At 47.3% G+C, this 18298-nt stretch overlaps 1 protein-coding gene across 1 annotated transcript; it reads right to left on the reverse strand.

Moving 5' to 3' along the window:
* Positions 1 to 1837: 1837 nt before the first annotated feature.
* ST6GAL1 (ST6 beta-galactoside alpha-2,6-sialyltransferase 1) lies at positions 1838 to 16740 on the reverse strand. Its single transcript, XM_009983336.2, has 5 exons — positions 16062 to 16740; positions 12124 to 12221; positions 6800 to 6901; positions 5385 to 5559; positions 1838 to 3355 (listed from the first exon to the last, which is right to left on the reverse strand). Exons 1-5 carry the CDS (start codon positions 16690 to 16692, stop codon positions 3114 to 3116), a joined length of 1248 nt encoding a protein of 415 aa, XP_009981638.1. The 5' UTR covers positions 16693 to 16740; the 3' UTR covers positions 1838 to 3113.
* Between the last annotated feature and the right edge of the window lie 1558 nt (positions 16741 to 18298).

Raw genomic sequence — 18298 nt, forward strand, 5'->3', positions numbered from 1 at the left:
TCACAAGTCTTAGCAAAGGTTGAGATTTCCTCCAGAAACGGTCTCTGGTTTTGGAATTTTAGGTCTTCAAACCAATTTCTTAAATCTGGATCAGCTAGGTTTTCAAAATGGCCCGCAAGGACCAACGCGTACTCCCAAGAGCCCACACTGAGAAATAAGATCTCTTGATGGTGTTTACCTACCAATCCACTGTCATACTAAAATATACTTCTTTCCAATGTAACAGTCCAGCTGCAGAAATAGGTGGAATACTGGATAATGCAAAGTTTAATCTTGAAGTTAAGGCAATTCCAGGGTGATCTCTCCGAAATTAAGCTAGAGTTCCCATTACCTTCCAGGACTTCCCTTTCATTCCCTTTCCTTTCCCCTTCCCTTTCAGTACTTCAAAGACTGTAGCTTCTGCGAGTGCTATAGACTAGTTTATTCTGCAGGGAGGAGTTATGATGTTACAGCTAAGGAAAAGTATTTATAAGCAATATTCAGAAACAGAAATAACACCACAATCAAGAAGAGACATCTTTCCTACATGGAAGCCTAATCTAATCCCTTCATTCCCCTCCTCCCCAGACTTGCTGACCTTCCCCTACACCTTTCCCGTACCGTTATGGAGCATCTTTCCCACTTCTCAGCCCTTTAGCAGCTAAGTGGAAAGGACAGTGTCACTCTCTTCCCGCTTTCCACATGAATATAAAGCTGTTCACACTCTGGAAACAGTTAGAGACTGCAGGAGGGATGAGGCTTTTGTTACAGCCTAGCTATCACTGCCCACTGACTTCAACTTGGCTCTTCTAAATACTAGACTTGTCGTCACTTGCAATTTATATTAGATTCGGATCTATGCAGCCATAAAGAGGAAAAAAAAGGAGGCCTATTTTCAGCTCTGTCATAATTCCTGTAAAACTCTGTTTAGATTGTAAATGAATCACACATTGTATCTCGCTAAATCCGTTAGTGTAACATCAGAAATGTCATGCCCCGTGCAACACTACTGCCTGTAAGTAACCAAGCGCCCTGAACGACCTGGGGGAACCTGTTTGACTTTTTGTCTTCTTGCAGAAGCACTGCAGAGCAAAAGGTGTTTTTTTGGGGGACCCCCGGATGAAGAGCAGGCAGACTCTCTTGGCTTTCTGGGCCCATGCTTGCTCCTCTGCAGCAACAAACCATCCATCCATTACATGGCCCACGTGAGGAGGGTGGCTGCTCCGGTCACCCCACCAGGGAAGGGTGGGGGAAATAACATGGTGAGAAATAACAAATGAGACAGCGTAGAAGAAAAAAGTCAGAAGCTCTTCAAATCCCAGCTAAATATGTACTAAGAAGGCAAATCCCTGTGGTAGACAGCCTTGGTCCAAGGGCCAGAGGTAGGACTGTTACACACCAGAGTGGAGATAGAGAGAGGTTTGCTACAGCTCTCCTGAACAACCTCTGCTGGCTTTTCCTCCATAATCTCTCTCCTTGCCTAAGAGTGAAAAAGAATGCTTAAATGAATGCTTAATGAGACACAATGGCTCATGGGCTTCATCGCATTCTTGCCCTAATGCTCCTGAGCAGTAGCGTAAGGACCTGAATTTTTTTACACATATATCCACAACATGACAGACAATTTGTAAACACTGACAGATCCAACCCATCCCAACAGATGGGTGTGCAGAAAGCCAGCCTCAGAGCTGGAACAGCACTGCAGCAGTCATGTCACCAAGACAGGGCAAGAGCCGCAAGGCTTACCAAAATGAGCAGGTCACCTCCCAGCTCTGCCTGCGCTGGGGCAAGGCTGGTACAAGTCCCCAGGGCTGTGGAGAAACAACATTTACACTGGTTTCACGAAGGCAAGAAGAGGTCAATGACTTCACAGGATTTATTCAAAACAGGAGAAGAAAAAGCTTTCTTTACAGACATCATGAAACACATCAGTACAGAAGAGGACAGGGAAGGTGTTCTCACTGACGTACAGAGATGGCAGAGCTACTAATTCCACTGTACCGCTCCAGGAGCATCCCCTCGAGCAGGGAAAAGCTGCCCCCCTCAATTCTGTCTGTGCTTCAGCACAAAGAGCAGAGCACACTCTCCCTTCCCACCGCTCATGAAGCACAGAAGCTACGCAACTGCTCCTCACCCATCCAGAAAGCACACAGCAACTGAGACACCACCTCGGTTAGCCTGCAAAGAACTGTAACTCATCTGGGCAGCAGCTACCTGGTGTCTCTGTTACCAGAGATGAGACAGCAAGTTATTTGCCAATAATTGCAAAGGTAGACCAGCAGAGAGCTGGAAGGAGGTACCGACTTCCAGTGAGTTCTCCCATTTGTGTCTCGGAGCATCTTCCCCAAAATGTGTTTGAAATAAGGCTTCTTCTGTATCGAGCACAGCGCTCTACTGCAGAAGTTAACGTTGACTAAAATTTACTTTAATTGATTTAAAAAAAAAGTAAAAATATTAAAAAGTCTTGCAAGAATCACTGAATTGTGAATTGCCCCTCTCTTCGTTTGCCAAAATGCCACCTGAATGATTTCAGAAGTCTTCCAATTTGAAAGGAAGTTGGCATGGCTATTTTACAAACTGTTTATAAAATCAAATATTTTGGACTATGTTTAGCTTACCAGTACACAGCTTTGACAGTGTTTCCATAAACCAGTTCTGCTCCAAAGAGCTCCTTGGACTATGGGAACAAGTTTTATATTATTTTCCTTGTTTCCTGTGCTGGTCTATTTTCTCAACAGGCCAGGTTTTTGGCTGTCATAACCCCTTCGAAGCAAATCAACCTATATTCAGCATTTGAGCCTGACCTGTGCAATCCCTGCTTAGAAAGCATCTCCCATACACCGTCATCGGCTGAGATGAAGACAGAGATACCCACCTGCTGCATAAGCCTGGCTCCCCTGGGAGTAAAGTTATTGCAGTGGCTCATGCAGATACCGCGTGGACGTACCGCAATGTATTAACACCGCCTTACTGCTGGGAGAAGGTAGGCAACAAAGTCCTAAGAGCAAGCGTTGCGACACGGAAGAGCTGTCAAAACACACCAGTGCTTAGACCTAACAAATCTGACAACCCTGATTTAAAAAGTGCTCTGACAAATCAAGGAAAAATTCCTAAATACACTAAAAACTGCTCCACTAACAACGCACGTTTCGGAAGCCGGGCAACGTGACTTTCCCGTGAGTATAGATGTCCTCATCTGTGCCCTGGTTTATGTGCTTCACCAAGTTTTTCTCGAACAGGAGGGGGTGGTAAGCTCCCATGGTACAGGCACGGTCGTGAAACTTCTGGTAATAGTGGCAAATGTCCGTCTGCCGTTTGGAAGGGAGAAACTCGTAGACGTGCACCTCATCACAGAGCGTCATCATGATGACGATGCCTAGGGAAGGAAAGAAAGCAGACATCCCCACGTCAAACCAGAGAACCAATCAGACATTGCAGCGAGACAGGCACTCAGCGAGGAGCATCCAGCTCCCAGGGGAAGGGTTTCCCTTCCCACCATTCAGACGAGAAGGGGAGAAAACAAGTCAGGCCAGATGGGGCTGTTTTCTGAAGCCCTCTCTTGCAAAGCCTATGATCAACTTGATCATGGTAGATCATTTGCAGCGACAGCCACACCAAAAGGCCGATTTTTAAGAGCCCTACTGTTCTCTGCAGCCTTTGGGGAAACTCAGGTGCCTGTCAACCATGCACTACAACTAGCTGACGCAAATGGCTCAATCTCAAACCCACTTCACCTTTTCCCCACCTGCCTCTTGTGAACGCGGAGGATATGAATGCAACTGTGCTTGGAGATGGCTTCGAGCGAGACCAAGCAGCCCCTGCTCCCTGGGCTCTCTTGCAGCAGAGCAGAGCTAGTGCTGCCCTCCTGGGTCTTCCAACTGGCACAGGAACCACCTGAGGACACTCACGCCAGCCCTGACCACAGACCTGTCAAATTTTTGGCCAGCTCAGAAGTAAGCTATAGTTATCAGTTACTTTTCTTTGCCAAAGAAGCGCAAGAAATAGCACAAATACACTAGGGAAATAGAACCAATATGTAATATCACATAAAATTCATGCAGTAGTTGAGACCTGAAACATCAGGGACCATGCGTGATCAGAAGAACAGAATTTACAAGACATTAGAAGAACCCATCTGAGAAAGCACTTGTTAAACTAAGGTATATTTTAAACACATTTTCATCCACCTTTCAAATGACAATTTTCATTCATGCTTAGGCCTTCCAGGAAACCCAGAGCTGCAAACTGGAACTCATCTGTGCCCCCGAGCCTGGCAAGGTGACTTGTTTTACAAAGCAGGTAACTTGGCCCAAAGTTAAGCCACAGGGGACTTTGCTGTCTGACGTGGCTCGGTGCCTACCTTCAAGGCCTTAACTCCAGTTAACAATAATTTTGCTCCTGAAGTCACTGACTATGCTGTTACCCAGTTGTTCTGCACGTATCCCAGCAATGATGTAACAGGTGCTGGGGGAAAGCAAGGTTGTGGAAGACATAGGATTGGCAAAAGGTGTCCCTGTCCATGGCAGGGGGGTTGGAACTAGATGATCTTCAAGGTTCTTTCCAATCCAAACCATTCTATGATTCTATAAGTCTGTTTACATGGACATAGAAGGGTGCCTGTACCCCAGCAGTGACGGGAGCAGAGGAGGGGCTGAAGCACAGCAGTCAGACATCCACGTGGCAAACAAAACCATACGTCTACGCTGTGACTTCAAATACATGTGAACCTCCTGAGAAGTTCACTCCTTTTTATTCAGCTGATCCTGAGATCTGCTCTCCAATAAGAAGGAAAATCTTTGCAACAGCAGAATGCAAATGAGCCCCTTCACCAAGAGGCTGGATTTAGCATGTGGAAGAACAAGACGTTAGCATGCTGAATAAGAGGGAATATCATTGATCTTTTCAGGGCAACTATCCCTGACCATCCTCAGCCCCCTGGTAATTCTTTGCTATACATATTTTCCCATATATATTTTTTTTCCATATTTATATATAGAAATCATAAACAGGCAAGCACTTAGATTTCATCTACAGTAACCACATTTATTTGCCTGAGATCTGAGGCCGCAGGAGCCGCATCCTTCCTCTCGCACCCCGTGGGAACTGCTCTGGCACTAGAAGCTAGAAATCCTAGAGACCACCTCGATGCTGCAATCTGCTCTCCTGTTTCCATGTGGAACCAGGCCATGTTTGTAACTGCTCTTTCAGAAGGCTGCTGCAAACCGCTTACTTTAACATAAGCAAGCTGCTACTTTACAGACAGGAAGTTAAATTTTGGCATAAGCAAACACTGTAAAAGCAACTCTGATAAGCGCCATAAATCTGTAGTTGTCTTTGAAAAAAAGGCATCCTGGAGAGTTCCTGCCTGCAAACTGAACAAGAAGTTTAGAGGGCAATTGTCTTACCAAGCATTCCTGATGACGGTGGATTAGGCTGAATATACTCAAGGGAATTCTCCTGCAGGACATCCCAGAGCTGCCACTGCATTTTTGGATTTAGGATATAGAAGGGCTGCTCTGGATGTGTACTACGATACAGCTTATAGCTTTCAAAAAAGTTGTAGTCTGGTCTTCTGTACCACTGGAAAACAGAAACAAGAAGTCAGACTCTGATTTCTAGCCCACTCTTTCCCATAATCTGCTGCTGCCAGGGAAAGAGGTCCTACTACATCCACACACACTCACTCTCTGTCCCCCACCCCTCCTCATCTGCCCTTTGGGTCACTGTGGTGACTTGGCTCAGCAAACAGAGCAGGAAAACCCCCAATCTCCTCTCTTTAACAGTGAAGGATCACTAAATGAGAGCAGTCATTGTGCATCATTTCATTCTGTGCCCCCCAATTGCAGATGATGTCGAGAAATCTGCCTTCAATGTTACAGACCCCGACCCCTCTGCATGCTGGAGTACGAAGCATCCTGTTCTGTAGACAAGTGTCTTCAGCACAGCCTCCTAAAAGAGGCTGAGCTGATATGCATCCTAAAACTTCCCTTTTCAGTAAAAACACTTAGGAGGGTTTATGTTTTCTTAAAGTCAATTTGAGATTTTTTTATCCTATGCTAAAAAGATCCCATCCTAGTTTTACTGACTCTTAAACATGCTGCACATACACCCTCACGTCTCCTGGAGGCGTGGGACGAGACACAGGAATAAACATCAGTGAGAAAATAGGAAATGCAGTCCAGAGAAAGGAATGCAAAGACCTCTCAGTTACAGCCAGAGCTTAAAATAAAGGTAAAGAATGGACTATTCACTCCTACCTGCTTTCACCCTGAGCCTCCAAAGCTCATCACTTATCAAATAACGCCCTTTTGTACTCAAAATGAAAAGAGAATGCTAGAGGGACTGCAACACTCACAAGTGAAAGTCCAGCTGACATTTGCCAAGATCTTCAGAGGGTTTCCCAATCTGTTCATAATGCATCAAGTATACCTCATGTCTGACTGGTGCTTGAAACATCCAAGCACCAGCCATCAGCAAATCTTACAGCAACTGTCAGAAAGAGATCATCCTCTGACGAGATGACAACTCCTGCAGCCAGTAGTGGCCTCCTCCCTGCAGCATCAGCCCATGGCAAAGCACAGGTGGTGACCCATTACACCTGGCCTGAGGCCCTTCACAGGGATGGGGAACAGGCAAGTGTTTCTCTAGGAGCACACATGCACACGTGCTCAGAAGTACGTGTGGATGTATCCTCGATAACGAAGAGGCAATCAAGAACAGCCTTAAAATGAGTGGTTGCCCACATCAGGAGGAAACAGGTTAACAGATGCAACTTCAAAGCATATGAATCTGATTTTATTTACAGAAAACTCAGCCTCACCTCATGAATTTCCGCATGATACGGTGCTGGATCCCAGACAATTAAGATTCCAGTGTTATATAGCGCATCCCTCAGGAACTGCTGCTCCTCAACCGTTACAAGCTTGAATAACAAACACAATAATATATAGTATGCTGTTAGAATTAGCAGGCAGCCAGGCAGTAAAACATACCTGAATAGAGCCACAGCCACCCCACATGCCCCACCACATGCAGGCAAGGACACAACCCCCTGGTTGCCCTTCCAACACCCACTCCAGTCCTATCTAGCAGCACAGAATTTAGGGGAGAGTCACAAGAAAACTGCCATTATGCTTCACAAGGTTTTCTCCATCCATATTAAATAACAAAATAAGGACAAGACCCACAATGACCCAGCCTGTATGATGGATACCATCACTACAACTGCCAGAAGCAGGTGGGAACATCACTTGCTGCTATCAGTCGCCAGGACAGTCCAGGAGGAGCCCAGTGCAAACACACCGTTGGCTTTATCAAGAACCTTCATTTGAACAAAAGAAGCCTGGATGCGGTGGTTTCTTCTAAGCAGCACGAACACAGGCAGCCAGGGCTCAGCGCTGGTCCAGCTTGATGTGAGACCACCAGTGTGAGGGATGAGAGACCACGGTACCCCAGCTGACCCTTGCACTGAGCCCCACCTTGCCTCTCCAGAGCATGGTGATGGGAGGCTTGAATCTTGTGAGAGCAGCAACGAGAAGGAAAGCACTGCAACAGCAAAGCACATGGGCTAGAGATGGTACCAGTGGAGAGAGGTGGCTCCACCAGAGGCTTTCCCGAAGGAACAAGGCCAAGTGGGTTCAAATGCAGAAGTTGCTCTCTACAGCCTGGACACAACCGTCCCAGCTTGTGACACCCAAGGGCAACCCAGGTCTGCAGCAAAAAGCAAAGAGTCAGAATCAAAGGAGACAAGGGCTCATCTCCTGTCCTTTCCACCCAAAAGCACAACTCGTACAGGCACAGCTTGTAAACATCTGCTGAAGAAAAACACCGTTGTAAAAATCAGCTCTCTTTTGTCCTAATTTCCTTCATGGATCTAATTAAGAGTCAACCAACTTCTCCTGGAGCATGGTGGCTGCCCGCAGCAATGGGCTGCCCTCCCACGTGCCCCACTACCCCAGCACAGGGACACGCTGCCCGGCCCAGATGCCAATTATTCCAGAAGCACACAGGGCTTCCTCGCGCTTGTTCTTAACTCCGCGGGATCAGGCTCTGGCCTCGGCTGCACGTACTGCCTGGTTTCATTTCCTTACAGTAGCTAAAATATCTGGGCCACTTGTTAGCTGGAGAGTGAACTTCTGCCTCCAGTGCACAGGCACCCGCGGCCGAGGCAAGGAGGGCACGCAGCAGGCACCAGCCACCCCTCAGCCACGGACGAGGGGACAGAACACCACCGCGGGACAGGAAACAGGCAAGGAACACGGGCACTTTGCTTTCGTTTCCTTGTTTCTATTTAAAGGCTGGAAATCTTTCAGGAGCTTTTCTGATGTGAAACATGCGGAAGGAGGATTCAAGAGAGGTTGAGCGACAGAGAAAGCAAAGGCCAGCCAAGCACAGCCACAGGAATCGGCAGCGGCACAGGCGCAAAGGGATAAGAAACCGGGTGGGAAGCACCTTTGCAGACACGAGGTGTTTGCTGCTCCCTGTCCTACACTGCAGAGCTGGCTCTGGGCACCACTAGTTATCTATCGGTCACTTAACTTCTCTGCTGGAGGAGTCTGGCTCCCCAGACACCATTAGTGCCTATTTGTTCTGTTTAATAGCAACTGATTCTTTCTAAGCAGTTAAATTCATTTAAACTTATTTGTCTCACCCAATTTTGATCCTAATTTGTTAGCTGATCTATTCATTTCCTCATTAATTTGTTCTTTAGCCAACTGACTGTTTAGCAAGTATCTTGCTAATATAGCCCCTATGATCCTGGTACATTTATTAACTGTATCAAAAGGAGTTCCTTCTCTCCAGCTACTGCAGTCAATGCCCTGGAATCTTAAACACACTCCCTTTTCCCATCACAACCTTCCTCCATTCCACCGATGTGCTATCTTCTTTCTCTTCCTCCCTGCAGACTTGTCAGTGCCAATAACAGCAAGCGCAGCCAAAGCAAAGCACGCTCTCCGTGACAGCCAGAAGCCAGCCAAGGAGAAATGAAAACAAGGGCTGGGAGGAACGAGGTACCCTGGTCCTCGGTGAGCTCTGCAGAAAGGAGCTGTGTCCTACAGAACGACATTGGCGTTCCCTCCACGCACTCGTCAGCTCGCGTGTTTTTGCAAGACATGACTGCTTTTCCCGGGGCAAATTGATGCCCTGCGTAGGGCTGCAGGAAAACACGCCATTGAAGGAAGGAGTACTGATGAACCAGTGAAGGTCTAAGAAAATGAGAAGGGCAGCGTTAAAGAATTTCTGTATTTAGAACAACTACCAAGCTTGTGGACCTACAAGCCTATCCTCAAATCTGAGGATCCAAAATTTATCCCCCTCTTGCCGGATACTAATCTTTCCCTGTGCACAAAGATGTACAAAATCCCTCACTCTACTGTTAAAACCATCCACCTCCAGATATGTGCTAGAGACTGGGCAGCAAATCACAGAAAAATATCTTAAAATAATTATTAAGCAACTTAGGGCCACTGACCACACGTGCCAAAGGGATACTATTCAACATAAGACTAGTTTTGACAGATTAGATTCAGGAGATCCCACTTCCCTCACTTTTGGGAAAGGACTGAGGATCGATCAATAGTAAAAGCCAAAATAAAAGCAGCCAAGCCACAACCCCATCTCTCTTCCCAGCGATCATTTATAACACAAGAAAAGGCAGAACAAGAACAAATTACAGCTTGTCCCGCCAGCGCCTGATGTCTGCGAGAGCTCTCTGCAAGGCAAAGCACAGCTCCTGTAGCAAGCTGGAAACCAAACATGACCATCAAAACCCCACTAACAAGAAAGTTAAAACGATGTTGCCATGACTATAACAGCACTGAACCATTAAAAGTGCAAATAAAAAGACAGAAGAAAAGCAGGCTCCCAATCCAGTGATCCCTGAAGGTAACAGGGACTGCAATTCGAGCTGCTCAGCTCAAACTCCAGAAGAGACTCCTGCACTATTTACATGCAGAGCATCTTTCGCCCTGTCCAGCAGCTGGATCAATGCTGCATTGTGGCATTTAGAGGCTAATTAACTTTAGCCTCTAAAAAAATGCAATCATTTTGCTCCCCCTATAATTGAAGTTTTCTAAGCTGGTATCTCCTTTCCGAGGGGATGGCGGCAGATGAAAAACGTCACCCAAGGCTGAAGGCTGATGTGCACAGAGAACAGGAGCACTATGACAACATGGCTACAAGTACGCTTGGTCCAACTAAGAGCATCCACATGGAGAGTTATTACTGCTGTATTACGGTTGTAAAATCATACAGTTACCCTCCTCCCTGTGCAGATAACCCTCGCAGCACACAGGTCACGTACATGTTTTTGCTGGTAACTGACTTCATATCACAGCAAGCTGGGAGATGAGCACATCGTACAGAGAAAGTTTTCTTAAGTGATAACACCTATCTGGCATCATAAAAATATATACGGAAGGGAAAAGATAAAAAAATGGAGAGGTCAAATGGGGCAGAGGAAGAAGGATGTCAGTGGCCAGATATGTCTGCTAAAACCACATTGGTTCAGAAAGGACAAGCTGTCCCACATCTGATGGGTGGTTTAACGCAGGGGAATCGCGACACAGCCAGCAGCACAACAGAGCATGGCAGCAAGGGGAGGAGGCAAGACCCAAGAGCAGAAAGAGGAAGCAACAGCGTTCGCACAAGAAGCAAGAACATACTTCAAAAGACACACAAAATGAACTCGGGAAACTGGTTACAAGCCATCTCCATGTCTTCCTTTGAAGAGGACAGCCGAGCTCCTGCTGCTGCTTTGAGAAACCCCAAACCCTGTTACCCGGCAGCACCCACGGATCCCTCGTGCAGGAGCAGATGAGAGAACTCCAGGCCTATAAATCTTAGCTTTGGGGTGAGGAAAGGAAACTGCCTTTTCGGTTCTGGAGCACAAAAGCCACTGTTCAGTCCCCTGTCTCTCCCCCGATCACCCCCTTCCAGCCGCCTCCCCCTCGTCCTGGGCGAGGAGGTGCTCGTGCTCCGGGCTGCAACGCTGCAGCAGGTCCTTCGTCCAACAACTCTCGGCCTATTCATTATTTTACTGTCCCACTCCATTCCCTCACCAGCATGCACTGCTGTGATTTCCTCTTCTCTCTGCATGCCTACGCTTGAAAATTTCTCCCCCCGAAACGGGCAAACACAAAGGGTAACAGCTATATGGAAGGAGGGTGCAAACACTCTCCAAGAGGTACCGAGAGCAGCGATACTCTTGTTTTTGGGTCTCACTCTGCTCCTGGATGGGTGGCACACTAGCCCTGTGAACATATTGCTAGACACGGTTCTAACCACTGAGACTCTGCTTCAAAGCCTACTGACGTCCAAGGAAAATGAGCAGAGGGACAGCCTCGTACCTAGAAAGAGCTCCCAAAGAGCCAGGGAAAATTTAACTCAGCAAGCAATGCCTTGCATTAAAGGTACTTTCTGCTATGCTCTGCAACGGGGTCCTGGACCCCACAACTCACCCATCGGAGTCCGTACCCTCTCCTGGCTGCGGGCAGGCTACAGATTTAAAGGTTGGTCCTTTGCCAATTGTCTTCAGCCATTTAATAGCCCTGGTTAATGTGTTATCTACAGAGCCTGCAGCATCGCCGAGCAGAAAAGAAACATTGTTCTTTCAATAAAAGCCAAACAGACTTCCTTCATTCTTCATACCCACCCCTGGGGCAGGCACCACTCATCTCCTGGCACACCTCAGTTTGCTGAGCTCCGTTAGCCAAGCCGCGGTGTCCCTCCAGCATCACGCTCCCAAAGCACAGCAGCAAGCGTGCAGCTGGCCTTCCTGCACTAACAAAGAGCCTTTGAGCTGAGACAAAAGTCAAAACACCTCATCTATGCCGTAAATTGCAAGCAGGCTACTGCAGCTTCGCTAGCATGTGCTGGTTTGGCTGCAGTAACCTCCCATTTACCAACTGTCCCGCATTACAAGGAAAGACATTCCCACCTTACGGCTATCTGCTAGGGACAGGAGAAATTGGATGGAAAACCTTATTCTTCTCAGCTTCGTTTTAAAGGTGTCCCAGCAGCAGGTGAACCCAGCAGCCCTGTGGATGTTGTTATTTCAGGCTGCTGCTCAGCTCCCAGGCAGCCCGGGGTGGGCAGGCAGCTCTGCCACACTCAGCCCGTTTGGCACACGTTCGTCAGACCTACCTGGGAGTTCACAAGACGAATCGTTGTCTTTTGCCCCACGTCTTCTTGAAATCCCTTGATAGGAGCCCCGTTGAACCGCAGGACAGCATCGTGGCTGTCTGAAAGCAAACCAGAGTGAAAATCCATGAGCTAACAACTGGTTTTTGAGCGACAGAAGACACGTGTAACAGGTTATTAACTCACATGTCTAATACAATCTGGCTACTCCCTGGCTTTCCATGTAACAACTAAAAGTACCAAGCCAGATTCTGTGGAAGAAGCTGTTAGTCTAACTTCATGATCAATAAACTTTTAAAAATCCACTTTTTTAAGCTACAATACACTGGCAGGCTGAGAGCACAGCCCTAGAATTTTGCCCTCCCTCCCTCTTTCTCTTCTTCCTTCCAAACACTTTACCAAGAGATAGACCAACATACAATTAATTACAATGTGGTTGGCCGCAAACTAAGGAATTAGACACTAATGGCGAACCAGCATCTCTCTTGCAGCCTGGAGGTTGACCAGCCTGAGAAACATGTATAATAACCACAGTGGAAAACAAAGCTGGCTTCAGCCCGCCAGCCTACCTCCCACATTACAGAAATAAAACCACCACTGTGCATGTAACAGGCATGGTTTGTTACGTGCCTCGGGATTCACTGCATTTTCCTCTGCTGGCATCATCTCTTAACATAGCACAGCATTCCTCCAGTACCCTCCTCTGCCTCGGCACAGCCGACCACGCTGCCATACTGACAGAAAGCCAGGCTGCTGCTGCTCAGAGGGCATATGTGCCCGTCACCCTGGCATCCCGGCTTCTCCGTACCTACTGGCTAGATTTGGATAGGAAACATTTACATGACCGGCAGTGTTCAGCTGCAGAAGCAGGACCATCTCCCGTGCCCTCACGCCGAGGCCACGCAGCCACAGCCCACGGCCGCTGCGGCGGGGGTCCATGGGGAACTGTCAAGGCCCCAGCCAGGGCAGAGGGGCTCGCCTGGTCCAGAACCGGCTCTTTTCAAGATCATTTTCTTGAAAACAGGGGTGTTCTCACAAGCAATGCAGGAAGATCCATAATCACTGGCAGAAAGGCTAGTTTCTCAGCTACTTTATGCTCATAGGCAATTGGATCCTTTTTAGACCCCTTCCATAGCAACACACAAACCCCAGGAAGGTGATGTTTCTGAAAAAAAAACATGTCCACTCTCAGAAGCAGCTCTGTAGTTACCTCTACAAGCCCTTAACTCCACATCCTACCTCCCATCAGTGGAGTACAGGGTTATAACTTCCCCGTGTAACTTCGGTCAGACACCAGGCGTTATTACGCCCTTAATTCGCCTGTCGGAAGGGTGCTCGGGGAGTGCACAGGCCGGGCAGCCAGCTCTCTGAAGCACTCTGTCTCCAGGTGGTTGTGCTGCACTCAGTATTTCCCATATCGGATTTTTCTCTGGCAATTCCTAACCTCCAATAGCACCAAGAGAAGAGAAGAGTAAGCGAAAGAGCTGCTTGTTTATCAGCTTCTGCCCATTCTTCTCCACCAGCTCCCCTTACATTGACTAATCACTCATTTGATATCTTAACATGATTACACAGAACAAATATTTCCTGGTTATGTAAGGAACAATAATTTAGCAATCCATTGCGCTCATCTACACAAATGCTTCACTTTAAGCCCATCAGATGTAGCACCTTTATGGAACCTTCCCCCAACAAAACCACAGCTTGTCCTATGTGGAAAAACAACAGGTCAAAACTGGGAAAAAAACGTACATAAACACACTGAGCACTCCCAAATCCTTTGACATTCACACTGTTCAGCTCAAGCCTGCAAGTGCCCAAAAGTCTGCAGAATCACTGGCAGAGATGACTGCTTGGGCAGAAAGGTTAAAGTTTGCGACCCAGGCGCAAGGAACACAAGCCAGGGACAGCACTAGGGGCTAACAGCATTCGCCCCGGGCACGTCACACAGTGACCTTTCCAGCATCCATCCCTCATGATCTGGAACAAACTGGTGCTTCAGTTTCGGGGACAGGCTTGGAGACCGGCTGTAGGACAATGAAACGGCTTTCCACATCAGATGTCCTTTCAGCCGTGCTGCAGCGGGAGTGCAGCCTGTTGCACTTCTTGGCTGCTCCGACGCTGAATCCAGCACTTGCACGGACTGCATTACAACACAGTGTACACAACATCCTCAGCTCTTGAGAAGGTCTCCTGATGGAGGAATGAGCAGTTTTATCAGTATGGTGGAGTCTAGCAAAGACATCCTTGGGCATAAGCCAGCTGTGCTGGAGAAGAGTGTTCAACAGAATGTCACTTCTACAGAAACCTTTAGCTACCGAACTTCAAGAGGAACCTACATAAGCCAAGATAGGCACTGAAAGAAAAAGAATTGGCTTCTCAAGTCTTGACCCACCTGGCCTCAAACACTTGTAAGAGGTGGAAACAATTACATCAACCGACTCCCACCTGTAATTTTTACCATCTTGGTTAATACCACTACTACCTTTTTCATCACATCTTTAGCAGCATTTTAACACACTCCAGACTGCTCAACTTCATTCTAGTGCCTGCCCACCTACCCTGGGGAGCACACATGAATTTGGGGGCAAACTTTGAGTGACTACGGGAAGGAAACCCTGACTTTCCCATGAGCATCTGGGGACTATGATTCTGAAGGCTTTGCTCAGGTTGTTCATACATAAAGTATTAAAGGACTATCTACTTGTTTCAGAGAATGAAGGCTACTTCCAGCTTAGTGCAGGCCAAAGGGACTTAATCCAGCAGACAACTTACGAACACACTGAAGTCTATTTGTCACTGGAGAGAACATTCATAGGCTTTAAAACTTCTCCTGCAGTGAAACCGCAATTCAGCAAAGTGTGAATCTTAACTGAGCCTCAAACAACAATTACCGAAGAAAGCTGAGAGAACTGCAGGCACAGGAGGAGGGTTTTATGTCAAACAAAATCCTGACCTGAAGGTTGGAGAGCTGGTTTCCCCTGCATGCTGCTTTCTTAAGAGGCACAAAGTGCTTTGGTATCAAAACATGCCACTCCATAATCCACTGTACAAGAGCAATACTTCAGAATTTATTAATTAATGCATTAACCTCAGATAAACATGGTCAGATAAGGCTTTGCAAAGCATCACCAAACCTTGTCTAAAGAAGAGATAAAATAAAGCCCTCTGAAGTTTTTTCACAGTCTCCTGGGCCACTCAAACTCAGCCACTGCTTTACGGTTCAGAATGAAGCAGTGCCACTTTTGCTAAGCCATGAGCACGAATTACAGCGTCGCTGAGGTCTGAAGATGGTCTACGTCCAGCCTCTCTGCTCAACACTGGGTCAACTACAGCAGACTGCTCGGGGCTGTGTCCAGTGGGGTTTTCTTCCTTTAGTGTTTTCTTTTACTTCTTCTCTGAAGAAGTCTTTCTGAATGAAAGTTTCTGACCATTGACTGTGCAAGGAGTGCATTGACATTACTCGACCTGTTCCAAGCCCTCTCAAGAAACAAATACTTGAGGAACCAAGACCTCTCCCCCTTGTATCCAGTATTAGTTCTATTCTCTGACGATGCCAACAAGATCACGAAAACTGGAAGGACTAGCTGGAACACAACTACCTGCACATATGTCATAGCCTCTGAGCTCAACCCAACCCTTCCACTCCCTTGGGGCTTGTCCATTTTGGTCTGCCCAAGGTCTAACGCTCACAGCCACTGTGCTCTAGGGCACCATAAGGCAGAGAGGAAGGAAGCCTCTGATCAATATTACTGCCATCTCCTCCTAGGCTGTAATGTTCGCTAACTTTAGAACTTTAAGGATAATATTTCAACTTAGCGTAAACACCTTTGTGACCACAGCAGAGACTTATTGGTAAGAGGGTGACAGTAGGTTACTTCTGTTCAGCATAAGTTATAAAACAATGTTATTTGAATTTATGTGAATAGTAAGATACCAACCTATCTCTTGTCCCAAACGAGATGATTTCAGAGACCCTGCTGAGGACACAACAGCACAGCGATCCAGACGGCCAACTGTTTCATTGAGGCTTTTCCCTGGTAGGTACTGCTGCCATTCAGAGGTATCAAAAGGACCATCTGACCCCTGTATCATGGTCACGTTCACCCTGTCCCGCAGCTGGCAGAGCAGCTTCTCTGGGCTGAGTTTAGCAGCGTTCCTCTTTCCGGTGTAAGCTACGTTGTACTTGTTCATGGACAGGTAGTTTTTTCTGACCTTCTGTAGCCTGGGTATGAGATTTCTGGATGAACTGTCCTCATCCCATACCTTCAGAGAGTCTGCTGCTTTCTTGGACTTTTCAGCTGTTCCAGAGGTGCTGTCTTTTACTCTGTTGTTGTTACTAAACCAAGTTTTGGGTATCTGACCCAATTCACCGGCTGCTTCATGGAAAAGGCTCTGCGATTTAAGCGGGTTCCATTTTTCCAAAGTCCTATGAACCTGCAAATCATCACTCGCGGTCTTGAAAGGAACATAGTAGCTTCTTCTCGTCTCTCTCCACAGGCAAACTGTCAGAGCTACCAGTATCACCACAAGAACACACACGAATTTTTTCAACACATTGATGTGAACCATAGTGTACGGCGCATCCAAACGGGACACTGAACATCGGGAAGGCACCTGGTCCTGGGAGAGAGGAACACATGTCAGTCAGGGCTGCACGCACAGGCACGCATATATAGAAACATCAGTGTGTGGGCAATGGTGGGGGAGAGGGAGAACAGAGCGGCATTTTTAACATTTCAGGTCGTTTAAAGATCTCATTTCAAAGTCCACCACCTCAAACATCAAACGGATAGACTTGACTGGCTATTAGCCATCACATGCTACGTAACGGCGATCTGAGGCCACTGCCGCTCAAACCATTTCTCTGTTCCCTTCCCCAAGTGACAATCAAGTTTAACACAGCCCCAGAATCATACCAGCAGCAGGTTAAGTCTCCGCTTTGCTTTCCTTCACCTCTCATCTCAGCCCATCAATATCCAAATCCCACCACTAGCATTTCCAGAGCTGAGCATCTACTTGACCATAGGCATGAACACTAATGAAGCACATAATGAGGCATATAACAGTGTGTGTGGGGGGGGGAAGCTGTGAGTTCATGAACACCTGGAGCTTCACCAGTCTGGTACTGACACACTTGGTGACTTCACAGGGAACTTGTGCAAGTCTGCAGTGGGATGAGTGCGTTCCCAACATGAAACCTCACTAAACAGCTGCTGGGAGCCAATTAATCTACAGCAGGTTTGAGGCAAGTTTGGGTTCACAAACGCTCTTTGATAAACATTACTCAAGGTACGTTACCCTGTAGAAAGTAAAGCCAGACCCTGTTGCACAGCACTGACTGTCCTCTTTTGCACTACCTCGCATTAGCGGACATCTCCAGCTCCCATCGTTATACACGGGGGCAGTTCAATAGCAGGAGTGCCCAAAGGGCAGCTCAACCTCGGCAGCACAAGGGGTTGGTGTAGGAAATATATGCTGAGGCATAAACGCCTTGTGAGACCACAGAAGAGAGGAGGGCAGCTGCTCATTTCCCTTTGCGGCTGCTCTGAGATACATCCAAAAACATGGGAGCAGTACAGAGGCAGGAGGTGTCCAGCACTCCTCACGAGATAAACACACACAGACCACTGCCCATCCTAGAGAGATCCTGTAGTGACAACTCCCTCCTTGAGCAACTTGCTGAAAGTAAGAGGTGCTAAGTTGTGGTACGGAGAAGTTACTGCACTACCAACGCACTACCTGTGGGTAAAGCAGCAGCTCTCCAACTCAAGTCATTTTTGGCTGTTGGCAGATTTTCTTCCGAGGGTTGAAGCAGGTTATCCCAAAACACAACGTGTCTATGACACACTGAAGAGTTGAAGAAACACCTGCAAAAAAAAGAGGGAAAAAATCTATTACGGAAGAACCTTGTGGTTCTGGGAATGAGCAGTATTTCCTCAGATAAGCCCTGTGGTCCCACAAAAGCTGTTACACCCAGGCATGGAAGGGCCACCAGCAAACACGTGAACACCACATAAGCCTTTTAAACACTTAAATGCCCACTCAGAATGGGCATCTTCCTTCTCAGTCTGAAATCTACTCTCAACTAAAGCAGGAATCGGTTTGTGGGCTGCTTGCTCCCATCAGACTGACAGCCTTCTCTGTAGAGAAGGCTCTGAGCAGTGGATATGTCCAT

The sequence above is a fragment of the Tauraco erythrolophus genome, chromosome 11, assembly GCF_009769465.1.
Source record: "Tauraco erythrolophus isolate bTauEry1 chromosome 11, bTauEry1.pri, whole genome shotgun sequence".
In the NCBI taxonomy this organism is placed as follows: Eukaryota; Metazoa; Chordata; class Aves; order Musophagiformes; family Musophagidae; genus Tauraco; species Tauraco erythrolophus.